The sequence below is a fragment of the Panulirus ornatus genome, chromosome 2, assembly GCF_036320965.1.
Source record: "Panulirus ornatus isolate Po-2019 chromosome 2, ASM3632096v1, whole genome shotgun sequence".
NCBI lineage: Eukaryota > Metazoa > Arthropoda > Malacostraca > Decapoda > Palinuridae > Panulirus > Panulirus ornatus.
In genome coordinates this window covers 33,126,452-33,145,255 of record NC_092225.1, presented here as the reverse complement: position 1 = coordinate 33,145,255, position 18,804 = coordinate 33,126,452, and the positions used below count along the sequence as shown (strand labels likewise).

Below are 18,804 nucleotides of genomic sequence, written 5' to 3'. Positions count from 1 at the left end.
TGAATGGAATGAAAGTGGATATACTGACCATTAAAGTATATGAGTGATAACAGTATGCATATTAGAAGATCATGCACTGAAGGATACTATTTTGTTGAGACAATGCAAACTATCAACAAATATATGTATGTGTGTTTGAACAAGATCATGTAAGAGCCATCCCATACGAAGTGAGATGAAGGATAACTGTAATGGTTTGCAATAACCATGTTGTATATATGAGAATGTATGAATAACCATGCTGTAAACATGGATGTAGCATAATACAAGTAAAAAAAAATTGGAAGAGACACAAATGCAAATTCTCTCAAAAAATCTCTCCAAATATCAGAGGTAAAAACAAAAAATTAGGAAATAAAAAGACACACAATGCTGTACAATAAACTTTACACAACCATAAATGAATGAAATAAAAAAGTCACTTCCTCACATATCAGTATGGTACACACAAGACCTAATTTGCACCTTGCTCCAGTTTATAAATGACTGAATCAGTCAAGTTCTTCCTGAGCAGTACTAAGAGGTTCTTCCCCTTCAAGACTTGAGGAGGAAGGTTGGGAGGAAGACAGCTGAGAAGTAGAAGAGATGGACATTGGCATTGCCTCCTCAATTTCTGCTACCTGCTCAGAACCATCTTCTTCCAGGGTTGCTGGTATGAGTAGGGACAATGCTCTATGCACAGAGAAGGGTGTATCTCTTCGTCGGTAGAGGAGAAGGTAGGCTTGTTCATTAACCACACGTGATTCTGGACAGAAGTTCACTCGGCTATCATCAAACAACCTCCAATCTGGTTGAAAGGGTGGGCACAAATTCAAAACTATCAAAACATTTTTATATGTGACTAAAGATGCAACTGGATGCTGCTGCAGCTAATGCATAAAACAACACAGCCATACATATCAGGTATTCAGTTTTAAATAAATTTGTTTCATCAATATATATGCTCATTTACAAGAACTTTCAAAAAAATTATCACTTTGAATGTCAAAATATCTACTACTCTGCGATTAGTTTCATTCTCACCCAAGATTCCATAATCCTGGGGACAAAAACATAATACCATGGAAATAAACTATACTGAACTTTTCATTACATTAGTTAAAATGAACATCCAAATTCAGTTTCTGAATGATAAATAAGACATTTTTATTTCTTAAATATTCAAATTTCTAGAAGACATATAAAAAGAGCAACTAAAGATGACAACAAAAATGAAATGTGCTCACACAGAAAATATTTCCTGAGTAAGTCTCGAACAGAAATACCTCAGATGTACTAGGTACTAACTTACCTATCTCAGACTGACGAGAATCATGCTTTGCTACTAGACGAGCATATGAGGTATAATGGCCACCCAACAGGCGACCCATGTGGTTAATAACACCATACAAGTCATAAATTGTTGGTCCATCTTCAGGTTCGCCTGACATGTAAGGCCGCAAATTTAACCCTCTGTAGGATACATAAATTCTAAGTGACTATACTATATCATTCTCAAAGGTGTATATTTTCTTTTTTCATGCTGTACTGCTGTTTCCCATGGTAGCAAGGTAGTGCCATGAAACATACTATGAAAGACACGTCTGTTCACACACACATATATAAACATATATGCAGGCACACGTAGATACATATCTTTTTTCATACTTGATCACAGTTTCCTGTGTTTGTGAGGCTTCCGGGAAACAGATGAAGAAAGACCCATCCACTCACACATTATTTATTTATTAATTCATTTTGCTTTGTCGCTGTCTCCCGTGTTAGCAAGGTAGCACAAGGAAACAGATGAAAGAATGGCCCAACCCACCTACATACACATATACATACACGTCCACACAAACAAACATACATACCTATACATCTCAACGTATACATATATATACACACACAGACACATACATATATATACACATGTACATAATTCATACTGTCTGCCTCTATTCATTCCCATCGCCAACCCGCCACACATGAAATAACAACCCCTTCCCCCATCATGTGCGCGAGGTAGCGCTAGGAAAAGACAACAAAGGCCCCATTCGTTCACACTCAGTCTCTAGCTGTCATGTAATAATGCACCGAAACCACAGCTCCCTGTCCACATCCAGGCCCCACACAACTTTCCATGGTTTACCCCAGACGCTTCACATGCCCTGATTCAATCCACTGACAGCATGTCAACCCTGGTATACCACATCGATCCAATTCACTCTATTCCTTGCCCTCCTTTCACCCTCCTCCATGTTCAGGCCCCGATCACACAAAATCTTTTTCACTCCATCTTTCCACCTCCAACTTGGTCTCCCACTTCTCGTTCCCTCCACCTCTGACACATATATCCTCTTGGTCAATCTTTCCTCACTCATTCTCTCCACGTGACCAAACCATTTCAAAACACCCTCTTCTGCTCTCTCAACCACACTCTTTTTATTGCCACACATCTCTCTTACCCTATTATTACTTACTCGACCAAACCATCTCACACCACATATTGTCCTCAAACATCTCATTTCGAACACATCCACTCTCCTCTGCACAACTCTATCTATAGCCCATGCCTCGCAACCATATAACATAGTTGGAACCACTATTCCTTCAAACATACCCATTTTTGCTTTGAAAGATAATGTTCTCAACTTCCACACATTCTTCAACACTCACAGAATTTCGCCCCCTCCCCCACCCTATGATTCACTTCCACTTCCATGGTTCCATCCACTGACAAATCCACTCCCAAATATCTAAAACACTTCACTTCCTCCAGTTTTTCTCCATTCAAACTTACCTCCCAACTGACTTGTCCCTCAACCCTACTGTACCTAATAACCTTGCTCTTATTCATATTTACTCTCAGCTTTCTTCTTTCACACACTTTACCAAACTCAGTCACCAGCTTCTGCAGTTTCTCACACGAATCAACCACCAGCACTGTATCATCAGCGAACAACAACTGACTCACTTCCCAAGCTCTTTCATCCACAGTAGACTGCATACTTGCCCCTCTTTCCAAAACTCTTGCATTCACCTCTCTAACAACCCCATCCATAAACAAATTAAACTACCATGGAGACATCACACACCCCTGCCGCAAACCTACATTCACTGAGAACCAATCACTTTCCTCTCTTCCTACACGTACACATGCCTTATGTCCTCGATAAAAACTTTTCACTGCTTCTAACAACTTTCCTCCCACACCATATATTCTTAATACCTTCCACAGAGCATCTCTATCAACTCTATCGTATGCCTTCTCCAGATCCATAAATGCTACATACAAATCCATTTGCTTTTCTATGTATTTCTCACATACAGCAAACACTCACATATACATACATATGCAAACATATATATGCATATACATATACATACATATACATACATATACCTGCACATACATTTCTAGCTGTTATGTGCAATGCACCGAAACCACAGCTCCCTATACACATGACACCAGAGAATGAGTGTGAGTGAATGTGGTCTTTCTTCTTCTGTGTCCTGGCACTACCTTGCTAAGGCAGGGGATGGCAATGCTGTTTCCCATGGGGTGGGGTGGCACCAAGAATGGATGAAGGCAAGCGAGTATGAATATGTACATGTGTACATATGTATATGTATGCGTATGTTGTATGGTTGCGAGGCGTGGGCTATGGATAGAGTTGTGCGCAGGAGGGTGGATGTGCTGGAAATGAGATGTTTGAGGACAATATGTGGTGTGAGGTGGTTTGATTAAGTAAGTAATGTAAGGGTAAGAGAGATGTGTGGAAATAAAAAGAGCGTGATTGAGAGAGCAGAAGAGGGTGTTTTGAAATGGTTTGGGCACATGGAGAGAATGAGTGAGGAAAGATTGACCAAGAGGATATATGTGTTGGAGGTGGAGGGAACGGGGGGAAGTGGGAGACCAAACTGGAGGTGGAAAGATGGAGTGAAAAAGATTTTGTGTGATCGGGGCCTGAACATGCAGGAGGGTGAAAGGAGGGCAAGGAATAGAGTGAATTGGATCGATGTGGTATACCAGGGTTGTCATGCTGTCAGTGGATTGAATCAGGGCATGTGAAGCGTCTGGGGTAAACCATGGAAAGTTGTGTGAGGCCTGGATGTGGAAAGGGAGCTGTGGTTTCGGGCATTATTGCATGACAGCTAGAGATTGAGTGTGAACAAATGCGGCCTTTATTGTCTTTTCCTAGCGCTACCTCGCACACATGAGGGGGGAGGGGGATGGTATTCCATGTGTGGCGAGGTGGCGATGGGAATGAATAAAGGCAGACAGTGTGAATTGTGTGCATGGTTATATATGTATGTGTCTGTGTGTTTATATATATGTGTACATTGAGATGTATAGGTATGTATATTTGCGTGTGTGGACGTGTATGTATATACATGTGTATGGGGGTGGGTTGGGCCATTTCTTTCGTCTGTTTCCTTGCGCTACCTCGCAAACGCGGGAGACAGCGACAAAGCAAAATAAATAAAAATAAATAAAATATCCCAGGGGATGGGGGAGAAAGAATACTTCCCACATATTCCCTGGGTGTCGTAGAAGGCGACTAAAAGGAGAGGGAGTGGGCAACTGGAAATCTTTCCCTCCAATTTCTGTTTTTCCAAAAGAAGGAAGAGAGAAGAAAGGCCATGTGAGGATTTTCCCAATTAGGTTCAATCCTCTGTTCTTAACGCTACCTTGCTAATGTGGGAAATGGCGAAAATGTATGAAAAAAATGTGTATGTATACATATAGGATGATCACTAGTCCGTGATGATAGTTATGAATGTGAAATTGCATTCTTATATCTCCCCTGATGACGCAATCATTACAAGAAAGTGCACTTGTAAACTTATCACATTTCATTTTCCTTGTTGTTATCAGCAAATACATACAGTGAATCCTCAATTTAACAGAACACAATTTTACAGATTTCAGATTCAAGGAACTGGGCAACGAAAAATACATTAATTAATGAATTTAGATTTTTTTAAAATTCAAAAATTTCAAATGCTGCACCATGCGCATTTCATATCACACATTTTTGTTAGCCTGGGGTATACTCACACTGTTTCTGTCTCAGTCTGCCTACAGTTATCATGCGGTCAGGTTGTTTACAAAGAAGTGACTTTCTAAAATAATTTTGCAATCAAAAGAAAGTGTGTGAATTGTACACTGCATTACTGTATGTCGTATCAAAAAATGGCCCATAGGTTACATTCGATTTAACAGACTTTCAGTAATAATGGACACCCCCTCTACCTGATTAGTTCATTAAATCAAGGGTTTACTGTATATATATGGTTATAAAGGAAAGGGGGATATAGGTCAGTATTCAAATTACAAAGGCAAGGAGGATAAAGGTCAGTATTCAAATTACACAGATATATGATGTTAAGTGGTAACTGGTACGCTGTATGGCAGGGTTGTGACTGGGAGGGTGAAGGCACGTACAGAGCACCGGAATGGGGAGAAACAGTGTGGTGTTGCAGAGGTGGTAAAGGATGCACTGAGTAGGTTCGCATTAAATTACATGAGAGGGAAATACTACGAAAAAGAGCTGGATTTGTATGTAGTATTTAAGGAGCTGGAGAAAACATATGTTATTGTTGACAGAGATGCCTTATGGAAGGATTTAAGAATATAAGGTATGGGAGAAAAGCTGCAAGGAGCAGTTAGAAGTTTTTCAACAAGTGTGTAAGGCTTAAGTATGAGTAGGAATAGAGGAGGGTAAATGGTTCCAAGTGCAGGTTGGTCTGAGGCAGGGATGTGCGATGTCAACATGGGTGTTCAATTTGTTATTGGATGGAGTGGTGAGGGAGGTAAATGCAAGAGTCTTGAAAAGAAGGGTGAATATGCAGTCTGTGGGAAATGAGAGAGCCTGGGAAGCGAGTCAGTTGTTTGCTGATGACACAGCACTGGTGGCAGATTCAAGTGAGAAATTGCAAAAGTTGGTGACTTAGTTTTGAAGAGCATGTGAAAAGAGAAAGCCAAGTGTGATGGTGAAAAAAGCATAATTCAGCTGAGCTGATGGACAGGTTAGTTGGGATGTGAGTCTGAATGGTGAAAAACTGGAGAAAGTTAAGGGTTTTAGATATCTGGGAGAGGACATGGCAGTGAATGGAACCATGGAAGCTGAAGCAAGTCATATGGTGGGGAAGGGGGCAAAGGTTCTGTGAACACTGAAGAATGTGTAGAAAGAGAGAACGTTATCTGAGATGGAAAAAAAAGGGCATTTTGAAGGAATAGTAGGCCCTACAATACCATACGGATGCAAGGCATGGGCAATAGATAGGCTGTGCAGAGGAGATTGAAAGGCATGCATGTGATAGAGTAAATTGGAAGGATGTGGTATACAAGAGTTACATGCTATCAATGAACTGAACCAGGGCATACAATGCATTTTGGGTAAACCATGGAAAGGTCTGTGGGCCTGGTTGTTGATAATGAGCTGTGGTTTTGGTGCACTACACATGACAGCGAACACAGGAAACAGCAATAAAGTATAAAAAAGGTAATATGTAAGGGGTAAGATAAACAATATACCCACAACAATACCATGTAATGGTGGGTCTCACAGAGGAATAAGGAAGTATGGAATATACGGTAGGTCCTGTTAAGTTTAGGGTAACTGCTTCAAAAACTTGGATTGACTTGTACATGAGGTAAATAAAAAAAATCAGGATTTTTCAGTTGAGGGATTGACTTATGCATGAGATCCAGCTTTACATAAATATATACTGTACAAAATGTCTAGCAGCTCCTGAACATCAAAAAAAAAATCATATGCTGCTCTTAAGTTCCATAAGTTAGGCCATCCATTGTACAATATATAAATGTTTGTCCTAATCCTTATGCACTAATGTAAAACAATAGTACTCCTATGCCTAACTGAGCAGGAAGGGTAGATAAAATACTTAAGATAATCAAAATCTGGACAAGCCAAAATAAAGAATAAAGAACCAAGAGATGTAGTGAAAAAAATAAAAAGGTGATTATGAGCATGTAAGACATATGAGACAACAAAACAGTAGAAGGTTCAATAAAATAATGAAGAGACATGCTAAGAGAGAAGCAACTGAGGTTGAGTTATTTCTCATGAAGATGTGACAGGAACATATGAAGATTGCATGAAATACAAGCAATATGTGAACAAAGTTGGAGTACATGGAGATGGTCTTAATTGATAAATCTACTTAAAAGTGCAAAATGAAAAAGAAAACATGGATTGAGAATGTGTGTGGATGAATGTCTGGTGGCTGTATGAACATGATCCACCCAACGGAATAACGAATAATGATAACATATATCATAACTGTGCAAATAAGTTATGTGAATATAACTGAAAATTTTAAGTCTTAAATGTAGGAATGCATAAAGAAAAGCTAAACATTCTTCACAACAGATAAATACATGGCCAAGTAACTCAAAGACAGACTTTGCTACCTGATGAGCCTCCAAACAATTATGCTATTCTGACTATAAAGGTCAATATGATGATCTTGAGAAACACGAATTTCATCAGTTTCAATCAACAGCAGAAATTCATAACAAAATACCATGAAATCACTTTGCTTCAATTTTCTGTTTCTGTGAGTGGAGACTTACAGCAGTGCCTATGTCAAGGGTCTAGGATGTCTCATGAAATTATCATCTGCATGTAACATTAACCATTCTGTGTACACAAACAAATGACTCTATCATAGTTGTGGTCTTTCAGACTGGGCAAAGTACAATATAAGAAGAATACCACTAAACACTCAATCTTCTAAATTAATGATTCTCCATGTCTGCTTCCATCCAATGTTCTGATCTAAATTAACTTTCTGAAGAAATCAAAAGGCAGCATTTCATTATCAAAATTAATATTATAAAAAAGTGGCGAGTCTTAAAAACAAACTGCACAGCAAGGAATTTTCTATGCAATATCATCAACTTTATGTGAGCAAGATATAACTTTTTTCACTTAAAAAGATACAAATATATAGGGAATCTAACTTAAAAACGCCCATTACACTAAATTCTTATCGGAGAATGCTTACCTGATGGGGTACTGAACAAACTTGTCAATCTTGTCAGAGTAGAGTACATATTTGAAGGAGAATCTCTTTAGTTGTATAATGAGAATATGTGGTAATCTCCAAACACTCATTTGTTTTGTTGCTTCTACGGCTTTTTACATCTGAAAACAACATGACACATAAAAACTATTAAATCTAACTAAAATTTTAATTTCAGACTTTAAAATTCTTAATCCTAACAAAAACATAGCCAACACTATCCACGAAACAGAGGATAACAACATCTGTTTAAAATCCTGTGTAGCATCTAAATATATAATTCCTCTCACACACTCACCTGGGACAACGCCAAGAATCACCATCAGATAAGTTTTCTGGTTGTGTAAAAAGATCAATGCAAGCTTCCAAACTGGTCGACTGATTACGTTGAACTGACAATGATCCCTCCACCTCACAGTCCACCTATTCACAACATTAGAGGAACATTATTAGTGAATAAATCAAAATTACTACAGTAACTTAAATCAAGTTTACCTCTAATTCAAAAACTGAAAGTAACCTATGTAACAGCAAGACACAACATAGCACTTGTTATATCTTACCTATTTCTTGTTGCTAGTTATCTGAACACAATGTTCTGAGCAAGGCAGGTTCATGAAATGAAAGTTTTTTTGTTTTTTTTCTGTCTCCCGCGTTTGCAAGGTAGCACAAGGAAACAGACGAAAGAAATTGCCCAACCCACCCCCATACACAATGTATATACATACACATCCACACACGCAAATATACATACCTATACATCTCAATGTACACATATATATACACACACAGACACATACATATATACCCATGCACACAATCCACACTGTCTGCCTTTATTCATTCTCATTGCCACAATATATGGACAACAATGCTTCACATTTTGGGAAATGTTTGAAAATCAAATTGGATCCATAGAAAATATTACATGGTTGGAAAAAAATGAATGAGTGATATGCCAGAGAACTACAGTGCCAACAATATAAATACTCATATTCATATTTCACATTATATGTGGTAGTTTCAGAGTCAAAACAATAGTGCAAACATGTTAGGCTTTTCTTCCTTTTCAAATATCACACTGTAATTCGTTTTATCTATTCCATGTATCATCAAATATCTCACAGTAATTCATTTTATCTATTCCATCTATCATCACAAACTACATTCCCAAACCTAGACCTCTACACTTACACACACACACACACACACACACACACACACACACACACACACCTCTTACTTTATTATTCACACTGAGCAACACCTCTAGTCACATCAACTCGAAATTCAAAATGCTTCCACTGCCTCATGCTCAATCATTACTCTGAAGTCATCTGAAATATTCCCAGCCCTAATAAATTTTCTCTGCATCTATCCACAGCTTATGCAATCCACCTCCCCTCCTTGTATTGTTTAATGTACTAGTATTTATCCTCTTGACCAACATACCACCTAGAAGGACATACATATATGTGTGTTTCAAATGATTTCTTCAGACTCCATATCCTTCTCACATCATTCTTTATATATCTTCCTAATTCTAAATTGTTCCATCTGTGCAGGTCTCATTTTCTGAAATAGTTTGGTCACATGGAGAGAATGAGTGAGGAAAGATCGACCAAAAGGATATATGTGTCAAGAGGTGGAGGGAACGAGAAGTGGGAGACCAAACTGGAGGTGGAAAGATGGAGTGAAAAAGATTTTGAGTGATCGAGGCCTGAACATGCAGGAGGGTGAAAGGTGTGCAAGGAATAGAGTGAATTGGAACGATGTGGTATACTGGGGTCGACATGCTGTCAATGGATTGAACCAGGGCATGTGACGCGTCTGGGGTAAACCATGGAAAGTTCTGTGGTGCCTGGATGTGGAAAAGGAGGTGTGGTTTTGGTGCATTATACATGACAGCTAGAGACTGAGTGTGAACGAATGTGGCTTTTGTTGTCTTTCCTAGCACTACCTCGTGCACATGCGGGGGGAGGGGGTTTTCATTTCATTGTGGCGGGATGGCGACGGGAATGAATAAAGGCAGACAGTATGAATTACGCACATGAGTATATATGTATATGTCTGTGTGTGTATATATATGTATACTTTGAGATGTATAGGTATGTATATGTGCTTGTGTGGACGTGTATGCATATACCTGTGTATGTGGGTGGGTTGGTCCATTCTTTTGTCTTTTTCCTTGAGCTACCTCGTTAACGCAGGAGACAGCGACAAAGTATAATAAATAAAATAAATATAAATATTATTATACTTTGTCACTGTCTCCCGCATCAGCGAGGTAGCGCAAGGAAACAGATGAAAGAATGGCCCAACCCATCCACATACACATGTACATACATAAATGCCCACACACACACATATACATACCTATACATTTCAACGTATACATACATATACAGACATATGCATATATACACGTGCATATTCATACTTGATGCCTTCATCCATTCCCGTCGCCACCCTGCCACACATGAAATGGCATCCCCATCCCTCATGCGCGTGTGAGGTAGTGCTAGGAAAAGACAACAAATATTTAATGTGTATGTGTATATAAAAAGTATGCTCAAATACTGCAGTGCTGTGTGGTCACCAGTAAAACAGAGTGAATTAAACAAAACAGAGAGAATACAAAAACATTTCAAAGATATAGAACATGGCACATGAATTATCATAAATTATTAAAAGAACTAGAGCTTTTCTGTCTTGAACAATGGAGGGAGAGATTTTTTTTTTTTTTATACTTTGTCGCTGTCTCCCGCGTTTGCGCGGTAGCGCAAGGAAACAGACGAAAGAAATGGCCCAACCCCCCCCATACACATGTATATACATACGTCCACACACGCAAATATACATACCTACACAGCTTTCCATGGTTTACCCCAGACGCTTCACATGCCTTGATTCAATCCACTGACAGCACGTCAACCCCGGTATACCACATCGCTCCAATTCACTCTATTCCTTGCCCTCCTTTCACCCTCCTGCATGTTCAGGCCCCGATCACACAAAATCTTTTTCACTCCATCTTTCCACCTCCAATTTGGTCTCCCTCTTCTCCTCGTTCCCTCTATATTTTCTTTTTTTTTTGCCGCTGTCTCCCGTGTTTGCGAGGTAGCGCAAGGAAACAGACGAAAGAAATGGCCCAACCCATCCCCCATACACAATGTATATACATACACGTCCACACACGCAAATATACATACCTATACATCTCAATGTATAGTGAAAAGTTTTTATCGAGGATGTAAGGCATGTGTACGTGTAGGAAGAGAGGAAAGTGATTGGTTCTCAGTGAATGTAGGTTTGCGGCAGGGGTGTGTGATGTCTCCATGGTTGTTTAATTTGTTTATGGATGGGGTTGTTAGGGAGGTGAATGCAAGAGTTTTGGAAAGAGGGGCAAGTATGAAGTCTGTTGGGGAGGAGAGAGCTTGGGAAGTGAGTCAGTTGTTGTTCGCTGATGATACAGCGCTGGTGGCTGATTCATGTGAGAAACTGCAGAAACTGGTGACTGAGTTTGGTAAAGTGTGTGGAAGAAGAAAGTTAAGAGTAAATGTGAATAAGAGCAAGGTTATTAGGTACAGTAGGGTTGAGGGTCAAGTCAATTGGGAGGTGAGTTTGAATGGAGAAAAACTGGAGGAAGTGAAGTGTTTTAGATATCTGGGAGTGGATCTGGCAGCGGATGGAACCATGGAAGCGGAAGTGGATCATAGGGTGGGGGAGGGGGCGAAAATTCTGGGGGCCTTGAAGAATGTGTGGAAGTCAAGAACATTATCTCGGAAAGCAAAAATGGGTATGTTTGAAGGAATAGTGGTTCCAACAATGTTGTATGGTTGCGAGGCGTGGGCTATGGATAGAGTTGTGCGCAGGAGGATGGATGTGCTGGAAATGAGATGTTTGAGGACAATGTGTGGTGTGAGGTGGTTTGATCGAGTGAGTAACGTAAGGGTAAGAGAGATGTGTGGAAATAAAAAGAGCGTGGTTGAGAGAGCAGAAGAGGGTGTTTTGAAGTGGTTTGGGCACATGGAGAGGATGAGTGAGGAAAGATTGACCAAGAGGATATATGTGTCGGAGGTGGAGGGAACAAGGAGAAGAGGGAGACCAAATTGGAGGTGGAAAGATGGAGTGAAAAAGATTTTGTGTGATCGGGGCCTGAACATGCAGGAGGGTGAAAGGAGGGCAAGGAATAGAGTGAATTGGAGCGATGTGGTATACCGGGGTTGACGTGCTGTCAGTGGATTGAATCAAGGCATGTGAAGCGTCTGGGGTAAACCATGGAAAGCTGTGTAGGTATGTATATTTGCGTGTGTGGACGTATGTATATACATGTGTATGGGGGGGTTGGACCATTTCTTTCGTCTGTTTCCTTGCGCTACCTCGCAAACACGGGAGACAGCGACAAAAAAAAAAAAAAAAAAAAAAAAAAAAAAAAAAAAAAAACTCAATGTACACATATATATACACACACAGACACATACATATACACCCATGCACACAACTCACACTTTTTCTTTCTTTTAAACTATCCGCCATTTCCCGCATTAGCGAGGTAGCGTTAAGAACAGAGGACTGGGCCTTTGTGGAATATCCTCACCTGGCCCCCCTCTGTTCCTTCTTTTGGAAAATTAAAAAAAAGAAAAAAAAAAAACGAGAGGGGAGGATTTCCAGCCTCCTGCTCCCTCCCCTTTTAGTCGCCTTCTACGACACGCAGGGAATACGTGGGAAGTATTCTTCATCCCCTATCCCCAGGGATACCAGACAATTCACACTGTCTGCCTTTATTCATTCCCATCGCCACCTCGCCACACATGGAATACCATCCCCCTCCCCCCTCATGTGTGCCAGGTAGTGCTAGGAAAAGACAACAAAGGCCCCATTTGTTCACACTCAGTCTCTAGCTGTCATGCAATAATGCCCGAAACCACAGCTCCCTTTCCACATCCAGGCCCCACACAACTTTCCATGGTTTACCCGAGACGCTTCACATGCCCTGATTCAATCCACTGACAGCACGTCAACCTCGGTATACCACATCGATCCAATTTACTCTATTCCTTGCCCGCCTTTAACCCTCCTGCATGTTCAGGCCCCGATCACACAAAATCTTTTTCACTCCATCTTTCCACCTCCAATTTGGTCTCCCACTTCACCTCGTTCCCTCCACCTCCGACACATATATCTTTTTAGTCAATCTTTCCTCATTCATTCTCTCCATGTGCCCAAACCATTTCAAAACACCCTCTTCTGCTCTCTCAACCATATATTATATGCCTAGCAAAAATTAGAGGGAATAAACATGCTGATCCAGAAAGAAACCAGAAAAGAACAATATAGATTCATTAAGTCACCACTCATTTCTGGAAACACCAAAAATGCACAAGACAGAGATATATGAAAGCGCAGCAAAGAAAGTAAGAATGATTCAGGAATTCACTGTAATAAAATTTAACTTCCTTATTTCAACACCAACAAAAGCACCTTTTCCTAACTAATCCTGACTTGCCAAATCCAAAAATAGCTTTCAAAATTATGTAGAGTGTCAGTATCTTATGTTTTGCTTAAGCTGATTACAAAATGTAACTTATATGTTTTCTACAGATATGTGTCATACATGAGGATGTGTGGACAAGGGCTGAAGTGTTGGAAATGAAATGCTTGACAACAATGTGGTGTGAAGTGGTTTGATTGAGTAAATAAGAAAAGAGTAAGACAAAGGTGTGGTTGTAAAAAAAAGATAGAGATGTGACAATAAAAAAAGTGTGGTTGAGAGAGATGGGGAGGGTGTGCTGATATGGTCTGGAAATATGGAGAGAATTAGCGAGACATTGACAAAGAGGATATATGCATAAGAAGTGGAGGAAACAAAGAAAATGGTAGGACCAAATGGAAGATCGAGTGATAGAGTGAAAAGGATTTTGTGAAATCAGGGTCTTAACATACAGGAGGGTGAAAGGCATGCAAGGGATGGAGTGAAATGGAAAGTTGTAGTATACTGGGGTCAACATAATGTCAATGGACTGCATCAAGGCATGTAAAGTGGCAAAGGTAAACCATGGGATGGTCTGTGAGGCCTTTTATGAATACGTAAGTACTTACTACACATAAGAAAGATGGGATTAGGGCATTCACTAGCAGTGCAGTCTTACATAACATGATAGAGTTTATTCATTCAAAATTTCCTAATCTGAATTTCTGGAATTTTATGTATACGTTATCTGGTTTACCTAACTCTGGGTGTAATTCCTGTTTCAACTTAGCTTTCTGGAAGACTAATCCTGCACATTCTTTCAAAAAAAAAAAAAAAAAAAAAAAAGCATTTGAGGGGAAAAGTGTACTTATTACACCTAACCTTGCTACAATTCATGCACAACTCTTCTTGCATCATTCTACTCTTCTGATAATCTACACATGATGCTTGTTCTTTAACTTATTCCAATGAAAATGAAAACACTTGCCTGGTCTTGGAACTAAAATCTTAATTCTAAAAGTATGAAGGTCAGTGATGGAGGTGCTACCTCACCAAATCATTTCTGGGTACTGGGTAGTATTGATTTTCTTCATAAATTAAAAAGTAGTCTCTTATTTTCTTCATAAATTACAAATTAGTCTCTTATTTTCTTCTTCAAACATCAAACTGTTCATTTAAATCTAATTTGTTATATTTTCAACAGTATTTTGTGGGAAAAGATAACAAAGGAGAATTCTCAATGTAAAATGAAGTCTTCTAAATCTACCAATTTCTAATAACCAAGAAATTTCCTTGTCTACTTCCAATAGCAATCGATCAAAATCTATCAAAAAACTATCTTACATCTGTAATTCCAATACTTAACAAATTTCATTGGAAATGAAAAATGCAGTAATTTCTGAAGTATTTCAAAATGCATGAAAACAATGACATCTCTTTTTTAAATTTAATCACCATTGCCCGTGTTAGCAAGGCAGCACCGGAAACAGACAAAGAAAGGTTGCGTTCATTCACATCCATTCTCTCGCTGTAATGAGTAATGCATTGAAACCACAGCTCCCTATATGCAACCAGGCACCATAGACTCTTCCATGGTTCACCCCATTGGCTTCACATACCTTGATTCAGTCCATTTACAGTAGATCAACCTCTGTATACCAAATCGTTCCAATTCATGCTATCCTGGGCATATCTTTCACCCCCCTGTACATTCAGGCCCTGATCACTCAAAATCCTTTTCACTAAATCCTCTTTGTTAACTTTTCCTCACTCATTCTCTCTGAATGTCGAATCCATTTCAGCACAACCTCTTCAGCTCTCTTAACTACATTCTTTTAATTACTACATCTTTCTCCTAACCTATTCTTAATAACTGTCCTTAAACACATAATTTCCAACACATCCATCCTCCTCTGTATATCCTCATCTATAGCCCATGCCTCACATCCAAATATACCTTCAAACAAACCCATTTTTGCCCTCCTAGATAACCATCTCTCTTTGCACATATTCTTCAAAGCTTCCAGAACATTTGCTCCCTCACTCACTCTAATACATCCTTCCACTTCCATAGTTCCATTTGCTGCTACATCCACTCCCAGGGATGTAAAAGACTTACTTTCTCAAATTTTTCTCCAATCAAACTCAAACCCCAACTAACCTGTTCTTTAACCCTGCTAAATCTAATAACCTTGCTTATAGGCACATTTACTCTCAATTTCCACCTTTCACACTCTTCACAAACTGCTGCAATTTCTCACTTGAGTCTGCCGCTAGTAATGTATCATCAGCAAACAATAACTGACACACTTCCTTGTCTCTCTCATCCACCATAGACTGCATACTCACCTCTCGATCCAAGACTCTTGCATTTACTTTCTTTGCCACCCAATCTATAACCAAACTAAACAGCCATGGTAACATTACACACCCCTGCTGCAGATCAAACTTTACTTGGAACCTTTCACTCTTCCTACTCATGCACATGCCTTACACCCTTGATAAGAACCTCTCACTATTTCTAGCAGTTCTCCTCCCATGCCATATATTCTCAAGACCTTCTACAAAGAATCTCTATCAAACATATCACATGCTTTCTTCAGATCCATAAATGTCACATACAAATCCTTCTGTTTCTCTAAGCATTTTTTGCACACATTCTTTTAAAGTAAATGCCTGATCCACAGATACTCTACCACTTCTGAAACCACACTGTTCCTCCACAATTTGATGCTCTGTACATACCTTCACCCTCTCGATCACTAATCTCCCATACAACTTACCAGGTTTCCTTAACAAACCTATACCTCTGTAATTTGAACATCCAGCTTTATCCCCCTTCCTTTACACAATGGCACAATACATACATGCTGCCAATCCTCAGACACCTTACCATGATTTAAACAGACACTGAAAATGCAAAATAACCAATCAACAACAAAGTCACACCCCTTTTTTAGGACATTCAACTGCAATACCATCCACTCCAGCTGCCTTGCCACATCTTATCATGAGTAGGGCTTTCATCACCTCTTCTTTCTTCACCAAACACTCTTTGTGACTCTCTCACTCCACATGTCGACCCAACTCAAACACCCTAAGTCTGCCACCCTATCATTATACACATTCAACATACTCAATCTAACTCCTCACTTCATTACTATTTGTCACCACTTCTCCATCTTCCCGTTCACAGATCTCATCTGTTCTCACTTTTCACACATTATCAATCTCCTTATACAACTTACTCTCACTAAAGTTTACTGAAAATTACTCATGCCAATTCTCATGTGCTCTCTTTTTCAACCCTTACACCTTCCTCTTGACATCCTACCAATTTCATACATCTCCCATCCATATGCCCTCCTTCCCTGTAAGTACCACCCAAATGCCTCTCTTTTCTCTTTCACTAGCAACTTTACTTCTTTATCCCACCACTCACTAATCTTTTAAATCTGCCCACCTCCCAACTTTTGTGTGCCATATGTACCTCTCACACATGCAAGCACTGCATCCCTAATAATCAAACAAAAGCTGGGTGATGTTTTCTATAAAGTATGCACATCACCATATGAAGTGGAAAAGACATAATCACCAATGAAATTATCCCTCTCTCGTTAAGATATAAGTTTGGCCAAAGTCAGAAAAAGGTGCAAGCTCCTCATATTTAAAAGGCATCTAACGCAGGTAGCTTTATTCCCATATATGGCAGGATCAATTCAACACGTATGCCTCTGTCAAGTCCACTGCAACTTAATGAAAAACTTTATCTTGCAAATCATGGCCATCAATAACTGGTCCCAAAAATAACATAACAACATAATACTTATTACCTATTATCTGAAAGGAGAGGGCAGAAGATCTTTCACTGGTTGCCTGGTATATACTACACACAGCAACATTCACATAATAATGATTCTAAAAATATGTAACAGTCATGTGCTTACTTCTTTATTTTGTACAAAACAGTGGACAGGAAGCCTCTCATTGGTTCTCCAATCCATGGCAAGGTAATATTTGTCCCTTAGATCTAATGGTTCGTCTCCTGTGGATGAAGAAGAAACATTTAGTAATGAGTGAGGAATGGCATATCACTACCACAGTGCTATGACTGCTCCATACCCAATAACTAATTCAAATTCTAACAAACTGTACTCTTAAATACAGTCTCTCTGCCCAATCTTCAGTCACTTCACCTTACTGCACCTAATGCATTGATATATATTCAACCATTCATGCCCAAGTTCTCAACATGCTCATAATATTTCACCAAGCCATCTTTTCCTTTACTGTTTACACCCAAAAAACTTATTCATTTCACCTCAAAATTTCATAGCCCTGACAAAAAGAAATATATTTCCCATGCTGGCACTCTTTAAAAAGAAAAGGAAAATATACAATGAAAAAAATTAAGGCCACCAATCCCAATGCAGAAAACGGAAGCTCAGTTCCTGCAACACAATTCAGCAGATAAAGGTGGAAGGTGGGCAAATTAGAAAGGGGTAGTGAGTGGAGGAATGAAGAAGTAAAGTTGTTAGTGAAAGAGAAAAGAGAGGTGTTTGGATAATACTTACAAGGAAGGAGTGCAAATGACTGAGAGATGTATAAAAGAAAGTAGCAGGAGGACAAGAGAAAGGTGCAAGGGTTGAAAAATAGTGCAAATGAGAGTTGGGGTCAGAGAGTATCATTAAACTCTAAGGAGAATAAAATATGTTATGTAAGGAGGTAAATAACATGCATAAAGGTAAATAACATGCTTAAGAAAGGAGAACAAATGGGAACATCAGTGAAGGGGGCAATGGGGTAAGTGATAACAGGTAATAATGAAGTGAGAAGGAGACAGAGTGAGGATTTTGAAGGAATGTTGAATGTGTTTGATTATATATAGAGGGGCAGATATAGGGTGTTTTGGTCCGGGTGGTGTGCAAAGCGAGAGGATCAGGGAGAATGTCTGGTTAAGAGACAAGAGGTAGTGAAAGCTTTGCTGAAGATGAAATCCAGCAAGGCGGTGGGTTTGGATGGATTGAAGTTGAATCCATTAAGAAAGGGCCCCCACCCTATGATTCACTTGCGCTTCCATGGTTCCATCCGCTACCAGATCCACTCCCAGATATCTAAAACACTTTACTTCCTCCAGTTTTTCTCCATTCAAACTTACCTCCCAATTGACTTGACCCTCAACCCTAATAACCTTGCTCTTATTCACATTTCCTCTTAACTTTCTTCTTTCACACACTTTACCAAACTCAGTCACCAGCTTCTGCAGTTTCTCACATGAATCAGCCACCAGCGCT

At 39.5% G+C, this 18,804-nt stretch overlaps 1 protein-coding gene across 1 annotated transcript in view; it reads right to left on the bottom strand.

The window, feature by feature from the left end:
• Window positions 1-370: 370 nt before the first annotated feature.
• The window catches only part of LOC139756055 (ubiquitin carboxyl-terminal hydrolase 19-like), a 197,528-nt gene continuing 179,094 nt past the window's right edge, over window positions 371-18,804 (bottom strand). Inside the window, 6 exon segments of the mRNA XM_071675047.1 lie at window positions 371-787; window positions 1,292-1,452; window positions 8,020-8,146; window positions 8,149-8,159; window positions 8,336-8,460; window positions 17,458-17,555. Coding sequence (XP_071531148.1) covers window positions 492-787; window positions 1,292-1,452; window positions 8,020-8,146; window positions 8,149-8,159; window positions 8,336-8,460; window positions 17,458-17,555 — 818 coding nt within the window. The 3' untranslated portion in view covers window positions 371-491.